We start from the raw sequence: 15,413 nt of genomic DNA on the forward strand, positions 1-15,413 counted from the left end.
ATGGGAAAAATAAATGAAATCACAATATCAAAGCTAGACAAGAGAATTGCAATTACATAGGAAAATGTCATTTGCAGAAGGTAAATGCTGAAGTATTATGTCATAATATCTGCAACTTACTTTCAAATGATTCGGTAAAAAAGTACTTATGCAGTGAGAAAGAAAATACAGAGATGGCAAAAATGTTCACAGCTGGTTAATCTGGACAAGGGTATACAGATGTTCACTGCATCATTCTTTTTATTTTTCTGCAGATGAGGGGAAGGTAAGAAGCAGCAGGAAAGGACAGGAAAGATAGTTTTCATCAGTTTCTATCTGGGAAAAACAGAGTCCAGAGAAAACCAAAGCTTCAGTTTTAATGTTAATATCCAGTGAGTCCAGTAATAATTTTCTAATGTCAAATTTCTGAAGGACAATAAAGACTGGCATATACCTGACTAGGATCACTTGTAGGTAACTTAAAATAGTGTTCTGGAGGTTCCTGTCCTTCTAGGTCTTCATACATCATTCCTGGAATTGCCAGTTGCTCAAAATAAGCTTCCAAATGATCATCATAAAATTCTTCATCATCAATATCATCATCTATCAGTAAAATGGAGGAAAAAAAAAAACAGGATAAATTTTTAAAGTACTGACTGAACTCTAATATTTAACTCGAAAGGAAAGCACAGGTCAATGGTCAATAGTCTTAAGTGATTTTTCTTAACATCTGACATGGAAAAACTATTATAATTTCAGCCTATAAATACTCAACCTTCATTAAGAAGACAGCGCAGAAATAAATCCTGACATGAATCAAAAGTTAAGATCTAATAAATGTGGCAAAGAGCAGTGGCAGATTAGTCAGAAAGTAATATGGCAAATGAGCCACTATCAAAAAAGGACAGTTAAGGAGTTCCCTTGTGGTGCATCAGGTTAAGGGTCAGACATTATCAATGCAGCAGCTTAGGTTGTATTGCTGTGACAAAGGTTCGATCCCTAGCCCAGGAACTTCCAAAAAAAGAAGAAAAAAAAAAAAAAAGATAGATAAGCCTGCCACATTCAAGGTAAATTAATAATGATTAACTGTAAAATGAAACCACAAACAGTACCTGACCTTCAACAAGAAATAAAAGAAAGATATAACAAAGCTAGAGTTCCCATTGTGGCTCAGTGGTAACAAACTTGACTACTATCCACAAGGATGAGAGTTCAATCCCTGGCCTTGCTCAGTGGGTTAAGGATCTGGCACTGCCATGAGCTGTGGTATAGGTCACAAACGTGGCTTGGATCTGGCATTGCTGCGGCTGTGGTGTAGGCCAGCAGCTGTAGCTCCAATTGGACTAGTGTGGGAATTTCTACATGCTGCAAATTTGCCCCAAAAAGCAAAAAAAAAAAAAAAAAAATCCTACCTCCACCAAAATAAAAAATCTGCCAATAAACAAAACTATGGCAGTGCTTTTTGGTGTTCTAGCACCTAGCCCAGCAAGGGCAGGATAAAACTAGGACTGTCCATCGCTTATAATGGTATCATAAGCCTTTTCAAGAGGATAATTTTGCGATCACCTCTAACAATCCAGTCTACTAAAACAAAGATCTGTACAAATTTAGGCCCATAATTCCTTATCCCCAATTACATAATCCAAAAAGATCTAAAAACTTTAGCAGCAAAACCTGTCCTGATTTTAGTTTCTATTTACCCCACTCGGTTCACCAAACTGGCCTTCGAAGCCATGACTAATTCTTTTTTTTTTTTTGCTTTTTAGGGCCATACCCAAGGCGTATGGAAGTTCCCAAGCTAGGAGTTGAATCAGAGAAAGCCTCTGGCCTACACCACAGCCATAGCAACTTGGGATCTGAGCTGCGTCTGCGACCCACACCACAGCTCACAGCCATGATGGATCCTTAACCCACAGAGTGAGGCCAGGGTTTGAATCCGAATCCTCATGGATACTAGTCATAGTTTCTGCTGCACCACAATGGGGGAACTCCGAAGCCATGAATAATTTGGTCTCTGCCTACTTTTTAGGTTTATTGTCCAACTCATCATCCTATAGGTGCTCTGAACATGCTGCATACCACGTGGTCCACTCGCCCCCTCCTGAGGACCTCCACTGAGGCTGCTCCCAATTCCTGAATGGACGTCTCTTCCCAGGTCTACATGAAGGCCTAGCACAGGCCTCCTTTTCATATCACGTATGTCAATCAGAACTAAATGTCCTCCTCCTGTGCACCCACAGTGTACCGCTGAGATACACTGAGCTGGAGGCCAGCCATGCTGTCCCTTTCCCCCATGTGGCCAGGCCTTTCAGAAAGCACTGTCCCAGTTTCTTAACACAGTGCTTTACACTGAGTGGGACACCTACAGTGTCACCTGTCCCCTAATGATACTCAACTGAAGGATGAGCATAACCCTCTCAGGGCTGCTATCCAGGGAAAGGTTTAAAGTCCCATCGCTTGCCAGACATAGCCATTTGAGTGCTGGCACATAGGAGGTAAAGGAGAAGGCAAAGAAACAAAAAGCTGCACAACAGCTACAGCAATGAGGCTGCAGAGACCTGGAGCAGCACAGGAAGGTCGAAGAAACAGGCCGTTTACCAGAAGACTCTTCCAGGCTTGCCAAGGCCATCAGTCTCTCATTTTCTAGGAAACTTGTGTGGCTCAAGTCACTGTTTGGCTCCCTCTCTTCAAAAGGTTTTCCAGCATCAGGAACAACAACCTGGAGGAAATAAAACCATGATGAGAGGAGCATAGTCACCACTTGACCAGCGCACAGGTTGCAAAAGCAGCTACCAACATGGCCCCGGGTCAGCGTGAGCAGCCACAGGTCAGGCAAAGAAGGGCTGGCTGGCTGTTGTACAGTACTAATTAACAACTTTCTTCCTACCTCCAGGCCTCTCCCTCCCCTGATGCTCCCCAGGAGACATCCTGAAATACAGGGTTTCATACTGTGTGCACATGCCAGAGACCTGGTCACGCAGTTCCACACTAACACACAATTGATCCAGGCAGCTCCAGGCTGGATAGGAGGGCAAGTTAACAGCAGAGCTGGACTTGAGACCCTCACTGCTCCAGCCAGGAACCACAAGGCACAGAGCAGTTTGCGGGGACACTCAAGGCCCAAAAAACAATGTCGATTTCCTCAACCGTAAGTTTTATTTCACACTCATATTAAATATACAGCAAACAATCCATCTTAAGAATTAGACTGCAGGAGTTCCCATTATGGCACAGCAGAAACAATCAGACTAGTAACCATGGGGTTGCAGGTTTGATCCCTGGCCTCACTCAGTGGGTTAAGGATCTGGTGTTGCCATGAGCTGTGGTATAGGTCGCAGACGTGGCTCAGATCCTGCGTTGCTGTGGCTGTGGTGGAGGCTGGCAGCTTGTAGCTCTGATTAGACTCCTAGTTTGGGAACCTCCATATGCCGAGGTTGGGGCCCTAAAACAAACAAAACAGCAAAAAAAAAAGAATTAGATTGCAAAATGCAACCTAACTTTTCAGATAACAACAGAGGCTCTCCATGCAACTGCACACTGGTGGTAGGCAGAGTGGACGGACAACACCAAGGGATGCTCATCCAATCTAGGGCACCAGGCAAACTGCTGTCACAATCTGGTTTGAGATTCTTCATAATAATCAAGAGGAAGAACACCTCTGCCTCCTGGGTCATGTTGGCACTAAGAGCGCAGCTGCTCTGCCATGCTCGGTGCCTCACACAGGGCAACAGAACGAAGACCTGTCTCACTCTCATCAAGTGCTACGGCATACGGCACCATGGACGAGAGCCCCTGCCCCAGCTCCAGGACGGCCCAAGCCCAACCACAAGGCCAAGGTTGCCTCGCTGGCCCAGAGGCCAGGTTTCCTATCGCACCCAATCACCTCCTGCCCTCATTTCTTCACCCCTTTCTACCAAGCATCTCATGTCTCTGCATGTGCTCCACTGCTTTCCTGGTTTTTTGTTTGTTTTGTTTTGTTTTTTTTGCTATTTCTTGGGCCGCTCCCGCGGCATGTGGAGGTTCCCAGGCTAGGGGTCCAATCGGAGCTGCAGCCACCGGCCTACACCAGAGCCACAGCAACGCGGGATCCGAGCCGCATCTGCAACCTACACCACAGCTCACGGCAACGCCGGATCATTAACCCACTGAGCAAGGGCAGGGACCAAACCCGCAACCTCATGGTTTCTAGTCGGATTCGTTAACCACTGCGCCACGATGGGAACTCCTGCTTTCCTGTTTTATGGCCCCCTCTTTCCATTAATGATTTCTAATACTTTTAGGAAGTCAATTCTTCAACCATCCTAAGGAAATAAATTACCTATCATAGGAAAAGTTATGATCTCTCTATTAGAAACCATTTTTTTGGAGGGTAAGAAGGATGGACTAGGGGGTTGGGATCAGCATATGCACATGGAGGTAACAGAATCAATCACTGGCCAAAAGAGACCTGCTGCATAGCACAGAGAACTCTGCCCAGTACTCTGTGATAATCTATGCAGGGAAAGAATCTGAAATAGTATGGATGTTTGTACATGTATAACTAAAACATTATGTTTTACAGCAGAAATTATCATAACATTGTAAATCAACCACACTTCAAAGAAACTTTAAAAAAAAGAAACCATTCTTCCTAAATGTTCAAGAAATCATGCTTTTGAGTTTCAATTTGACTCTCCGAGTTCCTCTAAAAAACCTCTCTTACACATGGCTGCTCATGGTTGCACACAGAGGGAGCAAGTGTGCAGAGCAGGGGTCACAAGCATTTTCTGTAAAGGGCCAGACAGTAAACATTTCAGGGTTTGCCAGCCGTGCAGTCTCTGTCACAACTTCTCAACTCGGCTGATGTGGCACAAAAGCAGCTGTAGACAATACAGAAACAAATGGACATGGCCGAGTTCCCACAAAACATTACAGAAAGAGGCAGCAGATTTGACACGGTCAGTGAGCTATCGTTTGGCAGCCCCCACAGGGAAACAGCTCTTACTTCAGACTGATTTCTATCATTTTGTAAGAATAATGTTAATTTTTTTTTTTTTTGCTTCTGTTGCTGGTCTAAACTGTTATGTTGGCTATTCTTGTGTTGATTTTATTTTTTTTAAAGAATTTTATTACATTTATAAGTGTACAACAATCATCACAACCAAATTTTACAGCATTTTCATCCCAAACCCTCAGTGCATCCTCCCACCCCCTCAACCTGTCTCCTTTGGAAACCATAAGTTTTCCAAAATCTGTGAGTCAGTACGTGTTCTGCATAGAAGTTCACTGTGTCCTTTTTTTAAGATTCCACATGTAAGTGATAGCATTTGATGTTGGTGTCTCATTGTCTGACTAACTTCATAGGATGATAATTTCTAGCTCCATCCATGTTGCTGCAAATGCAATAATTTCTTTCCTTTTAATGGCTGAGTAATATTCCATTGTATATATGTACCTCATCTTCTTTATCTACTCCTCTTTTGACAGACATTTAGTTTGTTTCCATGTCTTTCCATGCCAGCCCCCACAGGGAAACAGCTCTTACTTTAGACTGATATCCATCATTTTGTAGGAATAATGTTAAAAATTCTTACAAAAGTAGGAGTTCCCATCGTGGCACAGTGGTTAACGAATCCGACTAGGAACCATGAGGTTGCGGGTTCGGTCCCTGCCCTTGCTCAGTGGGTTAACGATCCGGCGTTGCCGTGAACCTGTGGTGTAGGTTGCAGACGAGGCTTGGATCCCGAGTTGCTGTGGCTCTGGCGTAGGCCGGTGGCTACAGCTCCGATTCAACCCCTAGCCTGGGAATCTCCATATGCCGCAGGAGCGGCCCAAGAAATAGCAACAACAACAACAAAAAGACAAAAAAAAAAAAAAAAAATTCTTACAAAAGTAAAGCAAAATAAAAATTGCATTTCCTTTTTGGAAGTTTTAAAAATACTTAGGTTAGGTTATATTTTATAAACAACTCTAATACATGACTACAGGCCTGAAAACGCAGTTCACTGCTTATGTTGGACATAAAACTGCTCACTGCTCAGCCCTTCCTTTTCACCTCAAGAAAGAGGTGGGGGGTTTCAGTCACATGCCTCTGCCTGTGCACACACATGCATGATGCACATGCACACACACACAGAAGTGGACATCATGTCCAGGCTCATAAATCAGAGTTGTATCCCAACCCATCCAACACAGTGATTTACTCAGGGGAAGACAGGTGCAAGTGAGCTCATTATAACTTTTTTTTTTTTTAACTCTGAAAGATGACCTTTTTTTTTTTTTTTTTTGTCTCTTTAGGGCCACACCCGCTGCATATGAAGGTTCCCAGGGGTCCAATCGGAACTGTAGCCTCCGGCCTACGCCAGTGCCACAGCAACACCAGATCCGAGCCTCATCTGCGACCTATACCACAGTTCACGGCAACACTGGATCCTTAACCCACTGATCGAGGCCAGGGATTGAACCCGCAATCTCATGGTTCCTGGTCAGATTTGCTTCCACTGCGCCACAACGGGAACTCCCCAAATGACCTTCCTTTTTGATTACAAACGTTAAGGGTGTACACTTGGGTTGCTTACAAACAAAAACAGCCTCCCTGTCATTCAACGGATGACCGAGTGCCAACTCTGTGCTGGACACACAGGATGCAATAAACAAAACGAAGATGACCCGGATCCCACTGGGAGCAGAGCAGAGGTGCAGCCCATCCTGGAGACACACACAAGGCCCCCACTTAGCCCTCAACCTCCCGCTTACTCACAGCGGTCACAGGCATTTCTGCTACTTACACGTAAGACTTCGATACTATAGCACTCAGCACTCATATATGCAAAAAATGAACTTTCACTCTAATAACATTAAAATTGATAACATGTAAGATTACCTTGTTCTCCTTATTCATCCATGATGGTGAACAAAAATCAAGAGGAAAGTCTGTTCAAGAAAAAAAGAAACTGAGAGTCCAAGTTATTTCATCAACTAAATATCCAACAATACTCAAAACCAGCAAACCGACAAACTAAACATTTTTCTCTTTGAAAAGAATAGAGCACTTCTAAATGACGGTATAGGAGCCCATCACTGGTCAGTTAAACTGTTGGAGGAACCTCTGTGGCTCAGCAGGATAAAACTCCAGCATTGTCACTGTAGCAACTCAGGTTGCTGCTGCGGTGCGGGTTCAATCCCTTGCCAGGAACTTCCACAAGCCAAGGGCACAGCCAAATAAAAAACACTACAGGGTGGGAATGAGGGAAGAGAGAAACAAGGAAAATGACACCACAGGGAGCAGGACATCTCCAGGACAAGTGACCTTATAGACACCACAAAAAAGGTACCAAAACACAATGGAACCTTCCAAGGAGCCCAGTTCAAGCAGACTGACCAAGATGGCTAGTACACTGAGTATGGACCAGAGAACTATATGATAAGCAAAAATTATGTTTGTTAGGGTATTAACACTGTGGTTATCTAGGAAAATGCCCATATTTTTAGAAACGCAAGCTGTGTGAGAATAAAATAATGTCTGGGAATTCCCATCGTGGTTCAGTAGTTAATGAATCCGACTAGGAACCACAAGGTTGTGGGTTCGATCCCTGGCCTTGCTCAGTGGGTTAAGGATCCAGCATTGCCGGGAGCTGTGGTATAGGCTGCAGACGCATCTCGGATCCCGAATTGTTGTGGCTCTGGCATAGGCTGGTAGTTTCAGCTCCGATTAGACCCCTAGCCTGGGAACCTCCATGTGCCTCGGGAGTGGCCCTAGAAAAGGCAAAAAGATAAAAATTAATTAGTTAATTAATTGAAATAACGTCTGAAACTTTTATCCTCTTATTTTTCCCTCCTGTATACTCTTTTTTTGGCCCCACTCACAGCATGTGGAAGTTCCTGGGCCAGGGATCAAACGTGCACCACAGCAGCAGCCCAAGCCACAACATTGACAACACCAGATCCTTAACCTGCTGAGCCACTAGAGAACTCCTACATACCTTTTATTTTTTTTGTCTTTTTAGGGCCGCACCTGCAGCATGTGGAGATTCCCAGGCTAAGGGCTGAACTGGAGCTATAGGCGCTGGCCTACACCACAGCTCACAATACTGGATCCTTAACCCATTAACCAAGGCCAGGGATTGAACCTGCATTGTGCCAGCAGCTGCAGCTCCAATTCAACCCCTAGCCTGGGAACCTCCATATGCCACAGATGTGGCCCTAAAAAAAAGTTTAAAAAAAAAAAAAAAGTGTACAAATCAGTGGTTTTTAGTATCTTTATATAGTTGTACAACTATTATCACTAATTCTACAATACTGTCATCACTCTGGAAAGAAATCCTGTACCCATAAACAATCACGACCCATTCTCTCTCCCCCGAGGCCCTAGCAATCACTATGCTAATTTGTACCTACAGACTTACCTCAGACACATGAAACCACAGCAATAGCCTTGTGTCACTTAGCCTGTTTTCAAGGTTCATCATATTATAGCACATACCAATACTTCTCTCCTTTTTCTGAGTAATACTCCAACTGTATGGACACACTACATTTTATTTATCCATACATCAGTTGGTGGAGATTTGAGCTGTCTCTTTTTTTTTTTTTTTTTTTTTTCTTTTTAGGGCCACACCCGCAGCATATGGAGGTTCCCAGGCTGGAGGTTCAATGGGAGCTAGAGCTGCCAGCCTACATCACAGCCACAGCAACATCAGATACGAGCCACGTCTGTGACCTACATCACAGCTCACAGCGATGCCAGATCCTTAACCCACTGAGCAAGGCCAGGGATTGAACCCACAACTTCATGGTTCCTAGTCAGATTCATTTTCGCTGTACTATGACGGGAACTCTGAGCTGTTTCCACTTTTTGGCTATTGTGACTAATGCTGCCATGAGCATTCATGTATACAAGCTTTGTGTGGACATACATTTACATTTCTCTGGGTGTACCCTGGGTCACAAGGTAAGACTACCTTTAATGTTTTGAGGAAGCATCAAACTATCCCGCACAGCAGAAGCACCATTTACACCCTGCCCAGCAGTGGCTGCGTCACAGTTTCTAACCAACACTTGCTATTTCTCATCTTTTTGAGTCTAGTAATTCCAGTGAGCATGTGGTCTCTCCGGGTTTGATTTTCATTTCCCTGCTGATTACAGCCATCGAGCATCTTTTCATGTGTCTATTGGCCATCTGGACAACTTTCTTAGAGGTACATCTAATGAAAAGCCTTGGCCCATTTACAGTAATGGGTTATTTGTCTTCCTACTGAGTCATAAGTCTTTTTTACATAGTCTAGATGTTAGCCCTTATCATATACATATGATATACTGATATATGTGATCTGTGAATATATTCTCCCATCTTTGGGTTGTCTTTTTACTGCCTTCAAGGTATCTTTTTTTTTTTTTTTTTTTGCTTTTTAGGGCTGCAGGTGCAGCAAATGGAGGTTCCCAGGCTAGCGGTCATATCGGACCTATAGCTGGCGGCCTACGCCACAGCCACAGCAACGCCAGATCCGAGCCGAGTCTGTGAACTACACCACAGCTCAAGGCAACACCGGATCCTTAACCCACTTAGCAAGGCCAGGGATCAAACCCACGTCCTCATGGATACAAGTTGGGTTCGTTACTGCTGAGCCATGACGGGCGGGAACTTCTCAAAGTCCTTCTGAAGCACAAAAGTTTCCAATTCTAAGTCAAACTTGTCTTGTTTTCTTTTACTGCCTGCGTAAAAAATTTTATTCTACTTTCGTATGTATTTAACATTTTTCATCAGAGAGATATACAAACATCATTTAAAATTTTTAGCCAAACATAAATACACACTCATTCATAAATCTTTTAACATGGGTTCAAGCAAGGCCTTCTGAGTTGCTGCTGTTTAGAGGTACACAGTATCCTTAGCACATTAGCCTAGAATACACGGTTTTCAGATTTTTAGTTTTGACTTCTCTGAAGAAAACGTAGAGTACAATCCTACATTTTTTTTTCCTTTTTTTTTGGCCATGCCTGTGGCATGTGCATGTGTGAGGTTCCTGGAGAGAGTGAACCCAAGTCACAGCAGTGAGCTGAGCCACTGCAGTGACAACACCAGAGCCTTAACCTGCTGCGACACAAGAGAAGCCCATCCCCCACATTTTTACAGTTTCCCAGATCTAATTTGATAGAAATTTGTCAATTGACTCCAAAATGCTCAGCTTGATTTTCTTAGAAATAATTCAAGAATGTATAGTTTACCAGTTTATATAAAAATAGGCTGAGGGGCGTTCCCATCGTGGCGCAGCAGAAACAAATCTGACTGGTGTCCATGAGGATGTGGATTTGATCCCTGGGCCTCGCTCGGTGGGTTAAGGATCTGGTGTTGCTGTGAGCTGTGATGTAGACTGCAGACGCGGCTCAGATCTGGCGTTGATGTGGCTTTGGTATAGGCCAGAGGCTACAGCTCTGATTAGCATGGGAACCTCCATATGCTGCTGGTGTGGCACTAAAAAGACAAAAAATAAGATAAAATAAAGTAAAATAAAATAAAATAAAATAAAATGGAACAAATTTTAAAAAAATAAATAACCTTAGGAGAAGTTCCCACCGTGGCTTCAGTGGAAACGAATCTACTAGGAACCATGAGGTTGTGGGTTCAATCCCTGGCCTCACTCAGTGGGTTAAGGATCCAGCATTGCCATGAGCTGTGGTGTAGGTCACAGATGTGGCTCGGATCTGATGTTGCTGTGACTGTGGAGTAGGCTGGCAGCTGTAGCTCCAGTTAGACCCCTAGCCTGGAAATCTCTATATGCCTCGGGTGCAGCCCTAAAAAGACAAAAAAAAAAAAAAAAAAGAAAGAAAGAAAGAAAAAGAAAAAAAAGAAAAAATTACCTTAGGAACAAAAATGCCAACAAGAATATAAATTAATTGGTTGGGAAAAAAGGAAATGGTCTATCAGAAATAGCCTCCCTATCTTGAACACAAGTGTGATGTGACCATCAGATAGCATAGCTTCCACAGGAAAGGAGATCTGAGCTTAATCAGGACAAGTAAGAGATTAAGAGATCTTTCCCAGAATTCCTGTGGTGGCCAAGCAAGTTAAGAATCCAACTAGTATCCACGAGGATGTGGGTTTGATCCCTGGCCTCACTCAGTGGGTTAAGGATCTGTCACTGTTGCAAGCTGCATTGTGGGTCACAGATGCGGCTCCGATTTGACCCCTGGTCCAGGAACTTCCATATGCCTCAGGTGCAGCCCTAAAATGCAAAAGAAAAGTGACAAAAGTATTTGTACAACACAGGGAATATAGCCAATATTTTGTAATAACTATAAATGGAACATACCTTTTAAAAATTGTGAATCACTATATTGTACACCTATAGCTTATATAATATTGTACATCAACTACAATTCAACCAAAAACGATTTTAAAAAGGAAATTACGGTATACACATTGAGAAATAATCTCTATTAGATCTCTACAAGATCCAGTACCTTGCTCTTGTTCCACCGGTGAAACCCCATCAGAGGGACCTTGGCTCTGCAGGGGGTTCCTGGCTGCCGCCTGCTCCTCTGCGCCTACCCCTCCATTTTTAAAAACGGCCGCTTTGAGAACAACATCTGACAACTGCTGACTTTCTGCATGGTTCTTTTCCTTGGAGATGGAACTTTTATATTAGGGAACAGAATAAAGATAAAATGTTAGTTACCTTGGGTGTATCTATAATCATCATAGCTATATCCTTAATCAGTTATGGGTTTCATCTCTCAAAAAGAAAAAAATGACAGAACTATTTCTGGGCCCAGCCAGATGTCCTGGGGACTAGACCAACATTTTGGGTCCAGTGGTATACACCTACCAAAATCCAAATATCTTGTTACTCTACCTCTCAAATGATAAAACAAGTTCTTTTTTTCCTCCCCAAGTATGGTGACTATCACATCTAGAGAAAAGCTCAGTTTTTTAAAAATAATGGAGACTTAAAGGACACTGGTATATTTGCCAAATCACCACTTCTCTGAATTACAAACACTGTGAAGGTTTTACTTTGGTCCCTGCCACTGTTCTTTGTTTGACTGTTTTTGGCAGCGGCAGGTGGAAGTTCTGGGACGAGGGGTTGAACCTGGGCCACAGCAGCGACCTAAGCAGCTGCAGTGACAACGCTGGATCCTTAACTGGCTGCGCCACAAAGAACTCCCTGCCCTGTCACTGTTCCTATCCCCATCTTCCTACCTCTGTTGTGTTATATATGGATTAAAAGGTTCTTCCTTAAAGGCAACTTTCCACTCAACCTATGGCACATGCTCTTGGGTCTGTCATGCTAACCACAGCCATGTCACACACAAGGTTGGGGTCAGGGGAGGGCTCAGGCAGAACTTCAGGAAAAAGCTGCTAAATGCAATACATTCACATTCATCACATGACAAACAGATACCTAGGGCCAGGCTTAAATCTGGCCAGAGTAAATTAAAAAAAAAGATAGCTCTTTCATAGATGCCAAGTCCTAATCTTCCATGACTAAGGCAAACTGTAACTTCCGTCCCAGTTTCCCCATCTCTTTATTGGGGCTATCACAGAAAGGCATTCACTTAACCCAAAGGCACATTCACAGGAGAGCTTCATCCCAACCAAAGAGAAGTGAGTAAAACAGAGGGCAGGGGTGGGTGGAAAGACTGGGATGGGTACAAAGTCCTGTAATAGAGAAAACAGAAAAAGAAGTGGGGGTTCACAGCAAAGGAAACCATTACTAGGATGAAAAGGCAACCTACTGAATGGGAGATAATACCTGCCCATCATATGTTCAGAAAGGGGCTAGCATCCAAAATACACAAAGAACTCATACAACTCAATAGCCAAAAAAAAAAGCCCAATTAAAAAATGGACAGAAGGCGTTCCCGTTGCAGCTCAGCAGGTTAAAAATCCAACTAGTATCCATGAGGATGCAGGTTTGATCCCTGGCCTTGCTCAGTGGGTTAAGCATCAGCACTGCTGTGAGCAGTGGTGTAGGTGTCAGATGCGGCTTGAATCTGGCATTGAGGTGGCTGTGGTGTGGGCCGGCAGCTGCAGCTCTGATTCAACCCCTAGCCTGGGAACCTCCATACGTCACCAGTGCAGCCTTAGAAAGAAAGAAAAAAAAAAATATCCAATAATCTAAATGCCTAACATGGTATAGTCACTGACACTGACATGTAACCCAGATTCATTATAATAGAAAGATGACCACAGCTGTTAATTTCTAAAAGTTATAAACAGCTTGTGCAGTTTAATCCTACTTCTGTAAAAACCATTTCATACATATACATATGTACACATGCACTGAAGATGGTAAGAAAACTAATAAGAAGAGAATTGGAGTTCCCATCGTGGCGCAGCAGAAACGAATCTGACTAGGAACCATGAGGTTTCAGATTCGTTACCTGACCTCGTTCAGTGGGATAAGGATCCGTTGTTGCTGTGAGCTGTGGTGTAGGTCGCAGAGGCGGCTGGGATCTGGCATTGCTGTGGCGTAGGCCGGTGTCTACAGCTCTGATTAGACCCCTAGCCTAGGAACCTCCATATGCCGAGGATACGGCCCTAATAACACAAAAGAAAAAAAGAAGAAAGAGAATTAATGGCTATGTGCCCATTAGTGGAGCTACAAGCCTTTGCTGTCTCCCTTTTTGCTGCCTGTATTTTATTATTCTTTCAGTAAGTATATATTACGCTTGGAAGAGAAAAGGTATTTTGAAAGACTAAAAATGTTTGTTACTAGCACCACATAAAGAAAACTCTTGGAAGGAGTTCCCTTTGTGGCTCGGAAGTTGACAAATCTGACTGGGATCCATGAGGATGTGGATTTGATCCCTGGCCTCACTCGGTGGGTTGGGGATCTGGTGTTGCCATGAGCTGTGATGTGGGTTGCAGACTTGGCTCAGACCCCACAGTGTTGCTGTGGTTATGGCATAAGCCAGCAGCTGTAGCTCCAATTCAACTTCTAGCCTGGAACTTCCATATGCCTAGGGTGAGACCTTAAAAAGCAAAAAAAAAAAAAAGAAAGAAAGAAAAAGAAAACTCTTGGAAGAGACACAACCCCAGGTCACTTTTGGTAGATGAGAAGCCCGGTGCTAACATACACGGAGATGCAAGATCAAGCAGGGACTTACTCATCATCCTGGAAGACAAGCTGTAACCTCTCTCTCGGCACACCTTCACTCTGGCTGCCGGGCGACTCAGATGGAACCAAAAACTTTCCTTCCACTAAATAAGAAGCCTGGACATCAGAATACCTACACACACAAAATGTATTTTAACTGTTAATAATTAAATCAGACACATTTAAAACTCACCAAGACACAGAACTGTACTGACAGTTAAACCAACCACTTTTGGGGTAAAAACGAATGGGACCCCCAATGTTCAGAACCATCACCCCGGAGTTCCCATAGTAGCTCAGTGGTTAACGAATCCAACTAAGAACCATGAGGTTGCGGGTTTGATCTCTGGCCTTGCTCAGTGGGTTAAGGATCCGGCGTTGCCGTGAACTGTGGTGTAGGTCGCAGATGTGGCTCGGATCCTGCACTGCTGTGGCTGTGGCGTAGGCTGGCGGCTACAGCTCCGATTAGACCCCTAGCCTGGGAACCCCCATATGCTGCAGGTGCGGCCCTGGAAAAGACCAAAAAAAAAAAAAAAAAAACCCATCACTTCACTTGCAAAGCAGTGAAAATCTCTGCAGTAGAATGTGTATGGAGTAAACCAAAGAGTCACAGAAATCTTAAAGCTCAAGGTTTTGACAGAGTTAATCCAACCCCTTCATTCCAAACATAAAGATGAATCTCTGCACAGATGGTACAGGTGGAAAGGCAGGAAAGCACTCAGGTTCTTCACACAGGCAAACGGTACACATCACCCTTGGGGACGCAGCTCAAATGATCAGCCACCACGAGGCTGAACTAGTCCAAAGGCAAACACTATGGGCACAAAAGCCTTCGGTAGGTGCTCATCACTGATACTCAATCCCAAATTTACCCACCCACCACTGAGAAGGTGATGGAATAGAAAAGAGAGTTTTATTTCCTATATTGACTTTGCATAAATGGCCAGCTCCCTCGGGTAAAGCAAAAGCTGAAGTTTAGCTGAAAAAATGTACAGAAGAATCAATATGTCACATGCTTTAAGGATCCATTCCTACCTGTTATCAGTGCCGGATCTATTTCTAGCAAGTGTTGAGACAGCAACAGGCAAGCCAAGCTTTGAAGAAAGAGTGACATTTTCCAAAATCCCACTATTACCAAGTAATGAGTTGGTTAAAAAGCTTGGAAAGGACTCTTCAGCTATACCTCGAAAATCCTCCATCTCACTGCAACAATAAAAATATTTTTATAAATCAAATATTACTATAAAACTTCTTCAAATGATCAAGAGTACAAGTCTCATAAACCTTAGAAAACAGATAAATCTTAGGGAAAAAAATCCTATTTTCTTGAAACAGCACTAAGAAGGCATAATATCA

General features: G+C 43.5%; 1 protein-coding gene across 3 annotated transcripts in view; it reads right to left on the reverse strand.

Annotated features, from left to right (window-relative positions):
- Positions 1 to 15,413, reverse strand: part of CEP192 (centrosomal protein 192) — a 96,450-nt gene that overhangs the window by 77,359 nt on the left and 3,678 nt on the right. For 2 of the 3 annotated variants that reach the window (XM_084964049.1, XM_084964048.1), the window contains exons 3-8: positions 15,093 to 15,260; positions 14,068 to 14,190; positions 11,419 to 11,591; positions 6,842 to 6,891; positions 2,578 to 2,698; positions 434 to 582 (exon numbers count right to left, since the gene is read on the reverse strand). In XM_084964049.1, the coding sequence (XP_084820175.1) occupies positions 434 to 582; positions 2,578 to 2,698; positions 6,842 to 6,891; positions 11,419 to 11,591; positions 14,068 to 14,190; positions 15,093 to 15,260 (784 nt within the window). Of the gene's footprint in view, positions 1 to 433; positions 583 to 2,537; positions 2,699 to 6,841; positions 6,892 to 11,418; positions 11,592 to 14,067; positions 14,191 to 15,092; positions 15,261 to 15,413 lie in introns of those variants that run through there. The other variant, XM_084964050.1, reaches the window with a different exon arrangement.

Source organism: Sus scrofa, chromosome 6, assembly GCF_054392235.1.
Source record: "Sus scrofa isolate SSC_HxYL_T2T_F1_AM1 chromosome 6, Sscrofa_HxYL_maternal_Yorkshire_Landrace_v2.0, whole genome shotgun sequence".
In the NCBI taxonomy this organism is placed as follows: Eukaryota; Metazoa; Chordata; class Mammalia; order Artiodactyla; family Suidae; genus Sus; species Sus scrofa.